The sequence below is a fragment of the Geotrypetes seraphini genome, chromosome 2 (assembly GCF_902459505.1).
Source record: "Geotrypetes seraphini chromosome 2, aGeoSer1.1, whole genome shotgun sequence".
In the NCBI taxonomy this organism is placed as follows: domain Eukaryota; kingdom Metazoa; phylum Chordata; class Amphibia; order Gymnophiona; family Dermophiidae; genus Geotrypetes; species Geotrypetes seraphini.
In genome coordinates, this window is record NC_047085.1 from 139,944,615 (window position 1) to 139,962,772 (window position 18,158).

Genomic DNA, 18,158 nt, shown 5'->3' on the forward strand with positions numbered 1-18,158 from the left:
GTCTAGGATCAATTAACTGGCAATTCAGTTTTCAATAACTGGTCATTCACTTTCTCTTGAGTAGCAGTTTGTCACATGTTCAGTCCCTGTGGTAGACTGTCTTCCTCCTCCATGGTGGTGCAAGTTTTCTTTTCAGTTAGAAATCCCACCCAAGAGGGTAATGGGTTTCACCATGGAGGCTGTGAGAGTGTACTAATACTGCTTCTCCTCCAGAAAAGAACCAGGCCCATGGCCGTCTTATGTGTAGAAACATAGAAAATGATGACAGGACCAGATGGGCTATTCATTCTGTCCATTGACATCAACTACTAAGCTCTACAATCCCTTCCTCTCCCTTAAAAAGCTGCTGTACTCTCCCTTAAAAAACTTATGTACTTACTTAATTGAGGAATGGACCAAGTACTATCAGTCCAACTCGGGGGGAAAGGTTTCTGATACTGTGTTTTGGGAAGCTGCAAAAGCTTACCTCTGGGGTTGTATTATAGCCTACACAGTCCGACAGCGGAAACAGAGGGATGCTGAACTGGTATCGCTTGCTAAACAATTGCGAGAAAGTAAATCTCATCACATACAGCAGAACACCACGGATGCCCGTCAGTCCTACCTTACTATGCATAAACGCATTGACACTATCCTGATGTCTAGGGCTCATTGAATTTAGATACCACAAAGGGCAGTGCAATACATTTTTGGTTAGAGGAGCCCCAACCCCCAAGCTCTCCAATTGCTGATATATATTCAAAGGGTTATGGCCTCAGTGGCTTACCTCATTCTGCTACCTTGCGATACCATCCTCACCACTACCATCTCCACTTGGGGACTGTTCCATGCATATACAATACCACTCTTTCTGTAAAGAAATATTTCCTTACATTACTCCTGGGTCAACCTCTTTCACGCTTAATTTCTTTTGAGTAAAGGCCTGAATCTCATACATTTATCTTGTAGTTATTTGAATGGGTTTTTTTTTTTGCCATATCTCCCCTATCTCAGCTTTCTTCCATGGTGTACATGTATATCATTAACACTTGCTCCATATACTCTACAACAGTGGTCTCAAACTCAAACCCTTTGCAGGGCCACATTTTGGATTATTAGATACTTGGAGGGCCTCTGAAAAAAAAATGGTTAATGTCTTATTAAAGAAATGACAATTTTCCATGAGGTAAAACTCTTTATAGTTTATAAATCTTTCCTTTTGGCTAAGTCTTAATAATAATATTGTAATTTATAGCTAAAGAGACATATGATCAAGAAATTGTTTTATTTTACTTTTGTGATTATGATAAACTTACCGAGGGCCTCAAAATAGTACCTGGCGGGCCGTATGTGGCCCCCGGGCCGCGAGTTTGAGACCACTGTTCTACAACAAAGACTGTTGAGCATTTTAGTAGCCACACTCTCTGTAATTGTCCTTATAGAGTGCTGTTCCAAAATATTAAACTTGACAGTAACTTAAAGCAGAGTATAGAACATTACTATGAGAACACTCGGAACTCTTAAACTAAGATCTTCTTTAATGCAGTAATCAAACAAGGAAAATAACTTACAGTTCAGATGTGCTGGACAAGAGTTATTGCCTTGCATCTTGGGAGTCTGTTCTCAACCTGCTTTCTCCCCATGCATGAGAGGCTGGAAGCTTCAGCAACACACTAAGTAATACTGTTTATACATTTTCACTGGTAAAATCTTGATGGAATCACAATGGACATGAAGTAGGGTTACCAGATATCCAGATTTACCTGGACATAACCTCTTTTTAGAGCAGTGTTCTTCAACCGCCGGTCCACGGACCAGTGCCGGTCCACAGAAATTTCCTGCCAGTCCACAGGGCCAGCAGGTGCATCAGGCCCAAAACAGTGTTCTTCAACTGCCGGTACACAGTGCGATCGATGCGGCGTTATCTTCGAGCCAGGTCCCTCTTCCTAACTGACTTAGTGCACAAAGCCACGGGCAGTGGCTCCTACGGGCATCCTGCGCCTGAACCGGAAGCCTTCTCTCTGACGTTGCAACGTCAGAGAGAAGGCTTCCAGATGAGGCACAGGACGTGCAAGGTGCAATTAGTACTATTGTGGGGGTGGGATCTGGGGTGGAGATTGGATAGAGATGCACGGGATCTGGCCCATGACTTAGCCCAGTGTTCTTCAACCGCCGGTCCACAGAATAATTCTTTTATTTCTGCCGGTCCATAGGTGTAAAAAGGTTGAAAAACACTGTTTTAGAGGACTGTATGGGTGTCTGGATGGATAGCGAAAAACCAGGCAGTTCATCGGGGCCACATCTGGGAGGGCATCTGATGTAAGTGACATAATTGTACTACATCTGTGCATACTCGGAGGCCCTTTAGAGATTCAGCCCCAAGTTCAGGGAAGGATAGAAGACAAGATTTGTATGGGGGTGGGGCTGGGGCGTAACATGGCAGGGCCACGTGTCTTCTTTTTATACTACTACAAATAGGGTAATCCTAACTTGAAGGGCCCATGCAACCCTAATATAGCATGGCAGTTTCAGTTTGCAGAGGAAACATACTCCAGACTAACAAACCCAATGGAAAGAGAAGGAGGGGCTACTTGCCCAACATGCTTAGGGAACAAGCCAATAGAAAGAGTCCCAAAGACACAGGAAGCTGTACATATGCTCAGAAAGAGTTTATTACAGGGAACTACAAGACTAGGGGACTTGTAATCCTATCATATAACTCTATTTTCAGACAATCTAACAGTGCTTACCACATAAACACAAACAACAAACAGCCTGCCTGTTTTTATGTGACTGCACAGATTTTAGGATGTGTAAGATAATAAATAAGGTCAGAAGTGTGTCAAAATGGCTGCCACACCCTTTGCCTTATAGTCACAAGATGGCTATCACAACCTCTAGTGGCAACAGAAAAATGAAACAGACTGTTTTGTCAGTATTGCCACTTGAAATTCTTAATTTGTTTTAACTAATTCCCAAATGAAGAGAGACTATGGTCAATAGTCCCTCCTGGTAGGTTAATTATCTTATCATTCTGCTGCACTGTGTGCTGGTTTCACACAAGCCAGGCACTATGTACCATCTGCTGTGAACCATGGAAGTCAACTTTGTAAAATGATTGGGGGTGCAAAATCCAATGGAAACGAGCCCTCCATGAACACAGTTAAGGAGTTTGCTCAATACTGGGGGTACTCAAGCACCCACAGAGCTGGTTCATATATGAACATCACACAGAAGCAAATAACCATTCATTTGAACTCAGCCATTCTGATTGTGGTGACAAAGAAAATTTCTCCCATAATTTTCTTCTGAAGCATCTTTTTTCAGGGTTTTGCATTACTTGAGTATAAAGCTTTGGTACTTTAACATTTCTCCTTATGTTACTGGTTATAGGATGGTTCCACAGCTTTATTTAAAGCTGCCACTAAAGGTTTTAGTGAGGTGATCGAAGAATTACTGAAGTTCTCACCAGCACTAGGCATTCTGAAGGTAAGCAATAAGCATTTGTTCCACTGGTATTGCTAGAGCTTAATTTGTGAACAAAAAAGGAACGTAACTGTGGAATCAGGGCTGGATTAAGGCCAACTAATGCCCTAAGCACAGCCCAACAATGGTGCTCCTCGGCCCTACCATTGCAAAACTGACATGACATTAAGACGCAACAAGTGCTAAGCATCATTGTATTAATTTAATTATTTAAAATGTTCTTACTCGCTTACATCCTGCAGTTCTGAGTGAGTTACATAAAAACACTCATAATTTAAAACATATACTTCACAATAAATGACATAACAGACAAACAAAACACTATCTAATAACAGGTAGACTTAAAATCAGTTTCATATATTAAAACTATAATCATCAACATTGGGTCAACCTCTTCCTTCCTTTCCATTTGCATGAGTAGTATCGCTCAAACAATACTGTTTTAATCAATTTCCTGAAGCTTAATAAAGATGGAGCCCTCTTTAAGCAACTTCAAGCAACAAGGCATTCCACAACAGAACGCCTTGCACTGCAATCATCGAATGACAATGACACCCGAATCTCACCTGCTTCAAGGATGGAACCTCCAAAAAAAGCTGCTCATCAGAGTGTAATGTTCGAATTGGCTGATATTGGTTAAAAAGATTGCTCATCATTACCGGCTGCTTAGTGAAACAAAACATCATATACGAGGGTCATACTGAAATGAATGAGCAACAATTTTTTAAAAATCAGAATTTTTTTTTTTTTGTAAATTCTTTATTCATTTAATGTAGGAAAAACAAGTACTGTGGACCATCTTAATGTACAGACCTTTCTTTACATTTCAACATAGTCACCATTTCTCTGCACACATTTTCCCCATCGTTCTGCAAGCTTGAAAACTCCCTTGCAGTAGAACTCTGTTCCAGCTGCCTGAAGACACAGATGCACTGCTTTCTGGATGTCTTCCACTGTCTCGTAGTATTGGCCTCGCATCTGTTCCTTCACAAAACCAAAAAGATGGTAGTCAGAGGGTGCCAGGCCGGGACTGTAGGCAGGGTACGGAAAATCATCTTCATTTCGATATCTCTGAAGAAGGTCTTGAGTGATGTTTTTTCTCTGAACTTTGTGGTTTTTGGTCAACAAACATGGGATCCAGTGAGCACAAACTTTTCGCTAGCCCAAGCTTTCAATCATTTCCTGCACTGCAGTGTGTCCTATTCCAAGTTTTGCTCTGATTTTGTTCACAGTGACAAGTCTGTCTTCTTTAATGATGTCATCAAGCTTTTCCTTGTTGCATTCCGTGCAGGCAGTGCAAGGGCAACTGCTACAAGGCCGATCTTGGATGCTGTATTTCCTTCTTTGAAATGTTTCACCCATCTCCTAACACTGCTAGTGCCCATGCACACATCTCCATACGCACGCTGAAGTCTTTGGAGAATTTCTGCAGCAGGGATTTCCTCTTTAACAAGGAATTCAATAACAGCACATTGACAAAATGAAACATCAGTGTAGGCCATTTTGTATCTATTGCCTGTAGTTATGTGATAAAAGCTAATGACATCATAATATCTCAAAGTGTAGTGCAAAGGCTGTACATTAAGATAATGTATTTGTTTTTCCTACATTAATAAATTCTGATTTTTTTAAAAATTGTTGCTCATTGATTTCAGTATGACCCATGTATATTTATAATGATTAAAAAACACTGAAATTCATGTTGGATAATGGGTGTGGCAGACAGCAGTGAAAGAGGTAAGGGCATGATAGCTAGGGGGAAAAACCTCTGTGATGCACCCTTCCCTTAGTGCCCTAAGCATGTGCCTGTTTTGCTTAATGTTTAATCCAAGGCTGTGTGGAATGGTGGGGGGAGATGAACAAGTATGAGGGGCTGCTGAAAAGTTCTCAGCCCAACCAAGAAGAGAATGATGCGGAGCTATGAAACTTACAAGCTATTTGATACTTTTCTTGACACTTTTCATTTCATATTGAAACAAAAAGTGTCAAGAAAAGTGTGGAATAACTTGTAAGTCCCTCCCCTAAGCAAGCATCCAAGCCAGAATTTCACTCACACCTAAGAACAGTACCGGGCAGAGCTTTGGATTCTTGCCCAGAAATAGCTAATAAGGAAAAAAAAACAACAACCCAATAACAAATTTTTAAATAGAATCAGGTTGGGCAGACTGGATGGCCATTCGGGTCTTTATCTGCTGTCATCTACTATGTTACCTCTTCTCCCTTCCCCTTCTTAGTGAATCGCACCTAACTTGTAAGTCTCTCCCCTAAGCAAGCATCTGAGCCAGAATTTCACTCCACCTCTTCTCCCTTCCCCTTCTTTAGTGAATCACACCCAAGTCCCGCTCTGCCCACTTAGACATAAGGCACAATTAGGCATCCTGCTGTAGACGCGTTACTGGCACCCACTTTTTTAAAAACAAGTTTTTAATCAGTTTTAAACAACGTAGTCAATTACCACGCTGATTAAAGCCAGTTAAAAAATTAAGTTGGGCAGCAGTAGGGCTGAATATGGCCTAAATGCCAAAGTCCATTCTATACCTATGAACTTTTAGCATCATAGCACACTAAATGCACTTTAAGCTGCATTAAGGCCATAATGCTCCTCGATGAATTCTTTCCTTATGGCCCTATGCACTTTTCCCCACAGAACCAAGCTTTATTTCATTTAGATTTATGAAAATTTGCTCAACAATTTCAAACACAGTTATTAACGTGCAGAAAATTACATCATAGACCCCTTTAACAAAACTCTGAGCAAAGGCACAAAATATGGGATAAAATTTGTTTGTTATATTTTGCATTTTACTATAGACCATTGTCTGTACTTTTAAAATTCAATAAAAATTTTGAACTAAAAAAATAAAAAAAAATCTTTAGTACATATAGCTCTTGTAAGTTAGAAATCATGTACTTGAGAACAATATTTTGGAAAGTTTAATTTTGTTGGTTTTTTTCTCTGTATTCAATGTATCAGCCAAACCCATCTCTCTCATTCTTTTCTATTGGTGCGACATGTATCTCACGATTTACCAAATTTTCACCAGAACGGCTCTACTGCCCTCCATGCTGCAGTCCTCGGTGGCCATTCAAAATCCATCTCCCTTCTCTTAGATGCAGGAGCCGATCCCATGCTTCGGAACAAGGTAACCATTTGCCTCTTCCATTCCCTAACCATAGCTGCAAATCCACATTAGCCTCAGGATGTTCATACTGTGAAATAGTTTATCGAGGCAGGCAGAGCAGTACTTGATCATATCAAAGTTTTATTTAATATCCAAAGCAATAGTAGTGAATGAAATTCTTCTACCCAGCTGTTAACCAGGGGATATAATGGGCAGCATCATGCTTGTTAGAATTTACAGCTGAAGCACCCATTTTATATATTTTCTTTAAATTCCACCAAAAAAAGGAGAGTTTGCATAATAAGTTCCCTCTTCTGGCATGAGAGGTTCTCAGCTTCAGATCAGACTAGGAAGCTACTCACACTAACAGGCACTTAAAGGGATGGGGGAGAACAGGAATCTGTTAGGGCTGCAGCTTTATTCTATGTACATAACTTCAGTCAGTGCAACCAATTATCATTTATAGGGCCAGATTCACTAAACGCACCGATCGTGTCCCGACCAGTTTGCGATCGTTCCCCGACCCGATTCACTAACCTTGCGCCCGATCATTCTCCCACTCGATCCGCCCATGCAAATGAGATGAAATGGCATGCTAAGTAGGAAGTCATTGATTCATTGAACAGAACACCGATTGGGTTTGCCGATCCAAAATGAAGCGACTGCTGAGGACCAGTCAACTCTCCTGCTCTCTGCCACCCTGAAATCCCAGTATCAAGGTTACAAAACAACTGTCAAAATAAAAATTAAAACAGTACATTACTCCCCATATATTCTGCAAAAAGCGCTGTGCGAGCCCGTGGTTTTAACCCGCAGGTTAAAAGCATGTTCTGTTCTATAATCTGGCTGCAGCGTGTTCTGTTCCATTAAATTGAAATGTCCACTCAAGTAAACTGCAGCCACCCCTCCCCCTTTGTTTTGACCTCGCTTGTGTGGAGAGCAAGCGCATGCGTGGATTGCACCTACAACCAACCAGGCTGGTCTGCCCATGCGTCGCGATCGCTCTGCAGCAATCCATGATATTGCGGTGGGGCATGCGTCCGATCAGATAATTTGCATGAGGACTCTGTAGTGAATCGGTCGCCCGGCAGAACTTGGCCACAAATCGCCCAACAATGATCCAGACTGGTTAGTTTAGTGAATCTAGGCCATAGTCCTTAACCATTTTTATTTATTTAATAGAGTTTGGTATATTACTTTACATAAAAATTACATCAGAGCAGTTTACAAAAACAGGACAATGAAAAACCAGCAGATCAAAAAAATAACAAATGAACTAGGTCAGGGGTAGGCAATTCCGGTTGAGAGCCGCAGCCAGGTCAGGTTGTCAGGATATCCATAATGAATATGTTTGAGATGGATTTGCATGCACTGCCTCCTTGAGATGCAAATTTATGTCATGCATATTTATTGTGGATATCCAGAAAACCTGAACTGGCTCTGTCTCTCGAGGACCGGAATTGCCTACCCCTAAACTAGGTCATTCCTGGCTCAGCCCTCCTACCACTCTATAGCCATTCTAAACTGCTATGTCCTTTCAGGCAGTGGGGTCATCCTTCCATGTGTCCACTCCAGGTCCTAGTCTGTAGATTGTCTTGTAAATACTAAATACCCTCCCCTCTTGTTACAGGAAAATGAACTGGCAGTAGAAATGACACAGAATGAGCGCATTCGCAGGCTTCTGCGGCCAAGAGGGATGTGCAAAAAGAGTTAACATTGCCATCACCACTAAACCCTCTTCCCCATCCTGCACTTGATGGCTTCAAGAACAGTTTTGCCCTATCTAAAAGCTGCAAGTCTGGCACTCAGCTAGCTGTTATGTGGTTTTACTTCCTCTCAGAATATTCTGCATTATAAAGAGAAAATCCAAGTGTTGCTTAGCGGGGAGAATACATCACGTTTGTGAAAACACCATCCTTTGATGGAGAACCATAGCCATAAGTACGTACTGCTGAAACAAAAGATAGATGAGTTTCTAAAGCGCCTCCACTTACAACAACTATATAATGTACTGCGCCAGAAGAAAATAAGCGTGCGTGCATATGTGAACAGAAGCATGAGTGATTCTCAAAGCTCTGTGACAATATAAATGACAAAGACATTGCTTCATGCTGGAAATAAATATCCTTCTGCCTCTGTGACTTAGAATGGCATTTTGATCTGACTAAAGAGATGCTATAAGCCAGCTATACTAAAGGGGAGGCAGGAGTTATCAACATGGGTTACCATTAGGAGTCGTGCTATTTTACTGTTAATCCTAGTTTTCTTTTTTTTTTTTTGTTTGAAATCATTTTTATTAGTCAGAAAATATGAACATACAGAACAAGAAACCAGATCAAAGGCAGAAGGGATAAACAAGGTACAATACTAACTGGCTAATAAGATAGAGGCCGAAGCCATACGCTCCCCCTCCAAGGTGATTCCATGGTAGTTTAAGAACACAAGACATCTGCCTCCAGCTGCTGATGTAACTCCCTGAGCAAGCTCAGTTCATGAACAAACAGAGCATGCTAGGGGGGGGGGGGGCTAGGGAAAATGGCACCCAGCATCCACTCTCCCCCAGCAATGAGAGATGTCTTAACTACACACCCCTCCCCCGGTACCTCTTAAATCCTTCTATTCTTTGCTGTCAATGGGCAGGAACTTCTACCCATTGCTCACGCCACCTTGAGCCTTCCCTATGACAAAATTTCTTGGTCTTGCAGACAGGAAGTTACATCAGAGGGAGGGCTCGGGGCTGGTGTGAGCAGCAGGTAGGAGTCCCTGCTCACTGCCAATGAAGAATAGAAAGATTTAAGAGGTACTGGGTTGGGGGAGTACAGTTAAGAGATCCCCATCATTAGAGGGAGAGAAGAGATTCTGAGAGTTTTTAGCTGGCAGAGCTTGGGGATGCCAGCCACATCACTGCTGTGCTGTGCATTCCGCCCCCACCCCTTTACTATGCCACTGAATACTAGCACCTAACACGTGTGTACTTATCTATAAAAGTGCTAGTGTGGCACCTGGGTGTTATTCTACAACACTGGAGAAGAAGCCAAAGAGAGGCCTCAATGACGATGGGAGCACACACACCAAAGGAGTCATGAGGATAAGATGTCAACTGATCAGCCATGGGTGTATTGTTCAGGAGTCACTTTATTGATAAATATGCTATATATATATACACTAGTCTTTAAGCCCGTTACATTAACGGGTGCTAGAATATGTGTGTGTGTCTGTATTTATTTATTTCTCTCTCTTTCCTTAGCCTGTGTCTGTATTTCTTTCTTTCTGTCTTTCTTTTTTCTCGGCTGTCCACCACCACCCCTTGCCTGCTCCCCCTGTCCATTCTCCCTTCCTTTTTCTTCCCCTGTGTCCACCACCACCCCTTCACTGGTCCCCTTATCCAGCAGCAGCCCTTCTCCCTTTGTTTTAACTCCCCCCCTGTCCAGTAGCACCTCTTTCCAGCAGGAGGCCTCTCTTCCTTTTTCTGCCACCTTCCTGTCCAGCAGTAGCCTTTGTCCCTTACTTTTAACTCCCCCCTATCCAGTAGTACTTTTCCCTTCCCTGCTTCCCCTGTCCAAGATACTATCTGTCCCCAACCAATCACACCCCTACCCCTAAAGCAAAGCAAGTTAATTTCTTGTAGCCAAGAAATCACACCCCTCCCCCCAAAGGAAAACAAGATCGTTTCTTGTCCCCAACAAATCACACCTCTTCCCCCACAATGGAAAGCAAGATTGCTCCCTGGGCCCCTTCCCCAGCACACCCACCCCTGGCCTTTATCTAATCAATGCACGATAGTTCACAGCTTCCCCAGCACATACCCTTCACCCAAAACAAACCGCAAGTATTTTTTCCTGCCCAGCAAACTAAATCGGCAGTTAGTTTTGCTTACGTCGGTTGCTAGGGCTGCGAATACATTTTCTTCAATGTCGGTGCAAGGGAAAGAATCTGCCAAGTGTCCCTTACTTTCGGAGGCAGCTGGGGCAGAGCTCGCTGTAGGCTCCTTTTGTAAGTGGAGAGCCGAGCTGAAGGGAAAGCCAGCAGCTACTGCAGCGCGAGTATTCTTTTTCACAGGGAGGCTGTTATTTGGTGACACGGTTACAGGTTTCGGCGCTTCCCTTCCCGCCCCTTGAGGTGTCACCTCGGCTCCTCTCGATCCCCGCCAGCGTCGGAAGCCTTCTCCGATGCTGGTGCGGCTCCTGAGAGGAGCCGACAGGAGAGCAACTCCGCCCCCAACAGGCCTTGCTGAGCCGTTCTTCAAACCTGTAAAACTGCTATCTTTCCTGCTCAGCCCTTCTTCGGCTCCAGCCACCGCAAGGGAAAGAATTGGCCGAAGTAGGAGACCAACTCCGCCCCCTACAGCCCCTGCTGAACAGTCCGCTGCCTCCACTCTGCCTGCCTGGCTTAAGTCTCCCATGTTCAAATTCCATCGTGATCTGTACAGTTTACTTGATTGCATTATAAAGGCTCTTACCCAATTAGCCATCGCTAAGCCCTTCCGCTGGAATTTGTCCAGTTACTAGTCTCTGCCCATTGCTAAGGCCCTTTTCTGACCAAAAAAACCCCAAAAAACCATGAAGCCACCCCTTTGGGTCCTTATACTCCTGCTCTGCTCATCTCTCAACACCTCCCTCTGCCTGAACCCTCCCTCTCCCAACCTGCTCGACTCCTCAAATAGTCACAATTCTGGCCCTGGCACCAGAATCCCCACCCTGACGCGCCCCAGGAATCACTCCACCAGAAAAAACCCCCGCAAAGTCAATCCCACCTCTCTAAAGCCTGTCCCCCATGCTAACCTCCCCTGCCATGCCTCTAACTCTCTCACCCCTGTCCCGACCCTTTACTGCAACGCCAGATCCGCATGCAATAAAATTCAAATTCTGAAGGACCTCCTTGAGGACCTCGATCCTGGATTCCTGTGCATCACAGAATCATGGATCTCAAAAGACGACCTCTTCACACAAAACGAACTCTGCACCCATGGCTACCAAGGCCTCTTTTCACCCAGAATCAACCGCAAAGGAGGTGGCCTGGCACTCCTCTACAAATCCTTCTTTGATGTCCAGCTCCTCGAGAGAGGCACCCACGCTTCATTAGAATATATGCTAGCCTCAATCAATGATGAGCTCCGTCCTCACCCACTGGGCATCCTGTTACTATACCGTCCACCTATCCCTTGGTCCAATTCCTCTAACCTTGTCTTCGAGACCATAACTAATGCCTTTCTCAAATTCCAAAGATTACTAATCATCGGAGACGTTAATCTCCACCTTGACGACTCCACCAGCAAGGACACGATAGAATTCAATGACTTCCTCATCTCCCTAGGTTTCTCCCCCCCCCAATCCGCTCCTACCCATGAAAAAGGGCACACCCTAGACCTCATCCAGTTCCTCGACCTCACCGCTTATAAAACATCTGCCGAAGACACCCGTTGGGAACACATCCCGTGGTCAGACCATCTCCTAGGGGCCTTCTGCCTCCCCATCTTCATGTCTCATCTCGGATCCCCACCCCGATCCCCCAATTCTATTACCTTCCGGAAAAAAATTTTGAGCGATCTGTTCTGGACCAAATTCCTCAACCTCCTCCCCTCCATTCCCAAGCTTGCAGACTCTGAAAACAATTGGCACAACTGGATCGCCCTTTCCAAGTCCACCTACCACTCTCTTGCCCCCCAAACCACTAAATCCATCACCTATCCCCATAAAGCCCCTTGGTACCTTCCACTCCATAGAGACCTGAAACAAAAATGTCGAGCCTTAGAGCGAAAATGGAAAAAATCCAAATCCTCATCTGACAGACAGGCCTGGAGAGTCAATATCAAACTCTACAACTCAATATTAAAAAAAGCAAGGAAGAACTTCTATGGAGACAAGATCTCCAAATCCAAAAACCAGAATGGCACATTGTTCAACATTTGGCGCTCCCTAACCACTAAAAATGACTCCACCCTTCTTCCCTCATCTCCTTCAGCCGAGGTCCTAGCAAAATTCTTCAATGATAAGATCTCTACCTTAAGGCGCTCCTTCCCGCCCGCAATCTCCTACAATTCTCTGGTGCCCCCCGAACCCAACCCCACCCTAGCTGCTCTCAACCCCATCCCTGCCGACAGATCCTGGACTGTCTTCGAGCTCATATCTGATTCTCAGACCCTTAAACTCTGCCTCAAGTTAAAATCATGCAACTGCATCCTGGACCCATTTCCCTCCTACCTATTTGAGAAAATCCCTGCACAGGCCATCACATCTCTTACCAAACTCATAAATTCTGCCCTATTATCAGGCCTATTCTCCACTGAAATGGGACACATCGCATTGACCCCTTTACTGAAAAAAGCTGACCTAGACCCCTCCATACCATCCAACTACCATCCAATAGCAAATATCCCTCTCCTCACCAAACTGCTCGAGTCTATCATATCTACCCAGCTCTCTTCCTACTTAGAAAGATTCTCCATCCTCTTACCTTACCAATATGGCTTCAGACCCAACTTCTGCACTGAATCCCTATTGGCCTCTCTAATTTCTAAGGTTCAGCAACTGCATTCTCGTAACAAGTTTGCTGTCCTTCTACAATTCGACCTCTCCGCAGCTTTTGACGTTGTCCACCACGACATTCTAATTTTCCAACTCTCCGAGATAGGCATTAGCTCCATAGTTCTTGATTGGTTCTCCAAATTCTTGCGCTCCCGCTCTTACATGGTTAACATGAGCGGCACCTCATCCTCCCCCTGGACCCCGACTTGTGGTGTTCCACAAGGCTCACCCCTCTCCCCAATCCTCTTTAACATTTACATGTCCTCCCTGAAACTACTCCAACTATCCCCCCTTGAAACTCTTTACACTTACGCTGATGACATCCTCGTCCTCCTTGAGACCGACTCGAACCTCACTAACCTCTCCACGAACATATCCTCATGCATAAAGAACCTCCAATCCTGGGCATTCACAATGCATATGAAACTAAACGAGTCCAAAACAAAACTCCTTTGGCTCGGCCCAAAATTAGACCATCTACCTTCCTCCATCCCATTGTCCTCCGGCCCCCCATTACAGCTCGAGTTCTCAAGCAAAGTTCTGGGTGTCACCTTAGACTCTTCTCTATCCTTCAACGAACATCTCCAATCCCTGGTGAAGAAATGCTTCTTCAGCCTTCACATGCTAAGGAAAGTCAGACCCTATTTTCACCAAAAACACTTCGCAGTCCTAGTACAATCCATCATCCTCTCCAGATTGGATTATTGCAATTCTATCTACCTCAGCCTAACCAAGAAAAGCCTCCACAGACTTCAGCGGATTCAGAACGCTGCAGCTAAGCTTGTTTTCGCGAAAAGCAAATTTGATCACGTCTCACCACTCCTGTCTAAGCTCCATTGGCTCCCAGTAATCCCCAGGATCCACTTCAAATGTGCGTGTCTGGCCTACAAGATCCTACATGGCATCCTTCCTGCCATTATCCCTCTATCCTGGAACTCCCCAACCCCTACTTCCTCCAGATCCTCCCAAATTTTTAAACTATCCTTCCCTTCCATAAAAGGTATTTCCCATGTAGGCAAACTTGGGTCATCCCTCCCCTTTAGAATCACTGAGATCTGGAATAACCTCACCTCCCCTCTCCGAACCTCAAGCTCCCTCCAACTCTTCCGCAAACACCTAAAAACCTGGCTATTCTCAAAACTGTAACACTTCCCCCCTCTTAGGCCTCTCACCTTCCCCCTTTACACCTAACTCTTTAATCTCTCCACTGTAGTTCCTCTCTCATCCTTCTTCCTGTAAACCGTGCCGAGCTCCGCATTCGTGGAGATGGTGCGGTATATAAACCCAAGGTTTAGTTTAGTTTAGTTTAGAGAGCAGGATGTCCAGCGCTGGGATCCATGGTGGCTCCGTGCTTAGCCGCGGCGGCCTGCAGCTGCTGACAGCCGCCGGGGCTATTAGGCTTCCACTTCTGACTTTTGCCGGTCTGGTCTGGCCTGCTCGCCTTGCCGTATTTTTTTTTTTAGTTGAAACACGCGGTGGTGGCTCCTCTCATGATCTCCACCTGCGTCGGAAGTCCGACGCAGGCGGGGATCGTGAGAGTAGCCACCGTTGCGTCTTTCAACTAAAAAATGCAATACGGCAGGGAGCAGGCCAGACCGTAAGCCACGCATGCGCACTTCCTATGGGTCGCTACAGCTCACGGAAAACCGGCGCATGCATAGGAAGTGCGCATGCGCGGCTTACCGTTTTATTATATTAGATATATAGCATATTTATCAATAAATATATATATATATATATATATTTATTTATTTATTTTTAATTATTCAATGCAAAAGTTTACTGAATATATTCTCAGCCATTATATGCAATGATTGGTCGATGAGACTACAACTTTGAGACAAATATCTCAAAAATCTCCTGGTCTCTGAGCATATATTGAAATATGGTGCGAGATAAGACCTTTCGACATTGGGTTGTGGAAAAATGTTATAATTTTTTGAGAGAAAGGGTTTAGTGATTGGTGTGTTTTTCATAATTTTTTCCCCTCTGATTTCTAAATAATTACTCTTATTGACTTGTGACTCAGTTTATAAAAGAGGGGCTTAAGTCTTATTTGTGCAACTCTAAATTAATGCCAAATTAGTGGTTGTTAACACAATTATAATTGGTAGTTCTCACCAACTGAAGGGCTTGTTTCCCAAACCAAGTAAGTCCATATTAGTTGGACTTGAGAGTTTTGGAAATAATCTTGGCCAAGTTAGTACCCATTAATTATGTTACTTGCATAAATAGCCCTAATAACTGCTCACCCAATTGCACATTTAGGTTTAGGCATCATTTATAGACTTTGGGGGTAAATGCATACTTGCATATGTTCACACCTCAGGGCAATTTCTTAGGATCCTACATATGCAGGTAGAAAGCTGTTCCACACACATGTATTGCTGAAAACAATTACCCTGCTAGAGGGCCACATCCAACAAGAAGACACAGACCCACAGGAACAATGCAAACAAGGCAAACAGCTCATTGCCCAGACTGTTTCCCTTGTTTAAAAAAATTCTAACACAAATCCTTCAGAAACTGTGAGTAAAAGGAACCTAAGTATCTTTACACTGGCTCGTATGCACAGATTTTATGAAGTCCACCCACGCTCCGTCCTAAGTCATCAATTTGCAGAGTAGGGGGGTGGACCAATAACCATCTAAAACAATCAAAGAGAGGGGACGCTAGAGATAAAGAATAAAAACAATTTATTAATATATAGATTCATCAATAATAATAGTACAAATAAAGGTACAGTAGACTCTTAGTTAACCAGCACCCATGAGGATTGGTAGATGCTGGATAAATGTAGTTTCCGGTTGCTTGAGAGTTACTATTAAAAATAGGCCTAACTACCATATATACAGTACTCAAATATAAAGAGATTTTGGGCCCAAAAAATGAGCCAAAATAGGGGTCTCGATTTTTATCCCTCATGAGATTCTCAGAGGGCAGGAGCCAAAAGCCTTGAGCATGTGTAGATGCTCAAGGCATTGCAGTGGCCCTGCGTAGAACATGCCGGTCAGTGGGGGGAGGAGGTGGAGAGCAGAGCCAATCATCTTGGGCACGAAAGGAAGAAGAGCAGTGCCAGTGGCCTGGGGGGGGGGAGGGCAGCTTGCAGTGAAGGATAGTGGAAGGAGTGGCTTGCTACCAGAGTTGAAGAGTTGTAATACCTGCAAAAGATTGGCGATTCATTTTCGCAGGTGACACCCATGAGTGGAATGCTTCAGTTTGGCACCCCAGAAGGTATTTTGAAATCATATTTTGTAGGCTATTCCTTCTCTGGAAAGTCCCATTTATACATTTTTGAATCAGATCAATACTCCTGCCTCATTCAAGTATGGGGGATTCTGGGAGCTTGGAAAGGTCATGGATTAGGTGCCACTAGATACCTGAGAGGGTTTTTTAAGTCAGGGCAGGGCATGTTGGAGTGGGGGAAAAGGAGGGGGCCGCTAGGGATTTTTGTGTTGATACTGAGGGTAGTGAAGGACAGATGGGAGAGAGAGAAGCACTAAAAGGGTAAAGAGGATGGGAAAGGGGACCAAGGAAAAGGGTGAAAAGTAGGAGGGCTGTGGGTGGGGTTATGTGTCCCTTTGTCTTCACCAATATGGTAACACTAGGATGAACCATAAGGTAGTTTTAATGGTGGGAAATAGGGAGGTTAGGATCTAGTTGGGTCAAAGGAGGGAGGGATAGAAGCCACAAGACTACCAGGAATAAGGACTGACACACATAGCTGGGTTGAGGTGCCTGTGGCTTTTGTGTTATTTCTGTTAGCGTCCTGTCAATGCATGAGCAATCACTGCTCACGTACTGACAGAAAGTTTTACAATAAGCCCAGTGGTGTACCTGGCTTGCTGGCTACCTGGGTTGGAGCAGCCTCCTCCTCCAGGAAGCAGGAGCATGTGTGGAGTGGTCTTGGGGCTGCAGACAGCATGCATGCAGCCATCGGCTCTGCTAGGTCTCTATCCTGAAACAGAAAGTTGACATCAGAAGGGGAGAAGGCCAGCAGAGTCAACAGCCATGCTCATGTGGACTGTAGTCTGCAACTGCTCCATCACCCCTAAAACTCCCTGCACCCAGGGCGGACAACTCTCATCACTCTACTCTTGATACACTAGAATAATCACAGATTACTGCCATGTTTTTAACATGGCAATAATTTGTATGCTCAAACATAGCATGCCGGTGGACCTTTTTGGTTTTTGTTTTAATTTCATCATAGAACTGGCATGCTGAGCAGGTTCTCTACTGCAAGCTTCTCTGCATTGGTCCCCGAGATCAGCTTTTGGTCTTCTGTATATTTCTCTGCATCTGTGCCTAATACAGAGCTGCCAAGTTACCCATTCCAATAGGGAAACTTTTTGTCCAGCCCTGGTTTTTAACTTACATCCCAAAGCAGTGCAATATTTGTAGTCCATTATTCTGGAATTTGTTGCCAGTCAAACAAGATGCTAGGAATTATTTTAAAAGGGATGGTTAACAAGACTAAGAATGTTATAATGCTTCTGCATCGCTCCATGGTTTAACCTCACCTGGAGTACTGCGTTCAATTTTGGTCTCAAGAAAGATATAGCGGCACTAGAAAAGGTTCAAAGAAGAGCAACCAAGATGATAAAGGGGATGGAACTCTTTGGCTTCGAAAATAAATGGGCTGAGAGGAGATATGACTGAAGTCTACAAAATCCTGAGTGGATCGATTTTTCACTCAATGAAGTTACAGGTAAATACTTTTAAAACCAATCGGAGGAAATATTTTTTCACTCAGAATAGTTAAGCTCTGGAATGCATTGCCAGAGGTTGTGATAAAAGCGGATAGCGTAGCTGGTTTTAAGAAAGGTTTGGACAATTTCCTGGAGGAAAAGTCCATAGTCTGTTATTGAGACAGACATGCTTGTCTTGGATCAGTGGCATGGAATGTTGCTACTCCTTGGGTTTTGGCCAGGTACTAGGGAAATGGATTGGCTACTAAGCTTGATTGGTCTGACCCAGTAAGGCTATTCTTATGGATAATTTTCTAAAAGAGAAGTCCAAAGGTCATTATTGGCTTAGGGAAATC

At 44.0% G+C, this 18,158-nt stretch overlaps 1 protein-coding gene across 3 annotated transcripts in view; it reads left to right on the top strand.

The window, feature by feature from the left end:
• LOC117355387 (ankyrin repeat domain-containing protein 29-like) overlaps nt 1–8,728 on the top strand; it is a 119,195-nt gene extending 110,467 nt beyond the window's left edge. For all 3 annotated transcript variants that reach the window (XM_033933872.1, XM_033933873.1, XM_033933871.1), the window contains exons 8-10: nt 3,373–3,468; nt 6,510–6,608; nt 8,218–8,728. In XM_033933872.1, the coding sequence (XP_033789763.1) occupies nt 3,373–3,468; nt 6,510–6,608; nt 8,218–8,301 (279 nt within the window). In that variant the 3' untranslated portion in view covers nt 8,302–8,728. The remainder of the gene's footprint in view (nt 1–3,372; nt 3,469–6,509; nt 6,609–8,217) is intronic.
• Nucleotides 8,729–18,158: the final 9,430 nt, after the last annotated feature.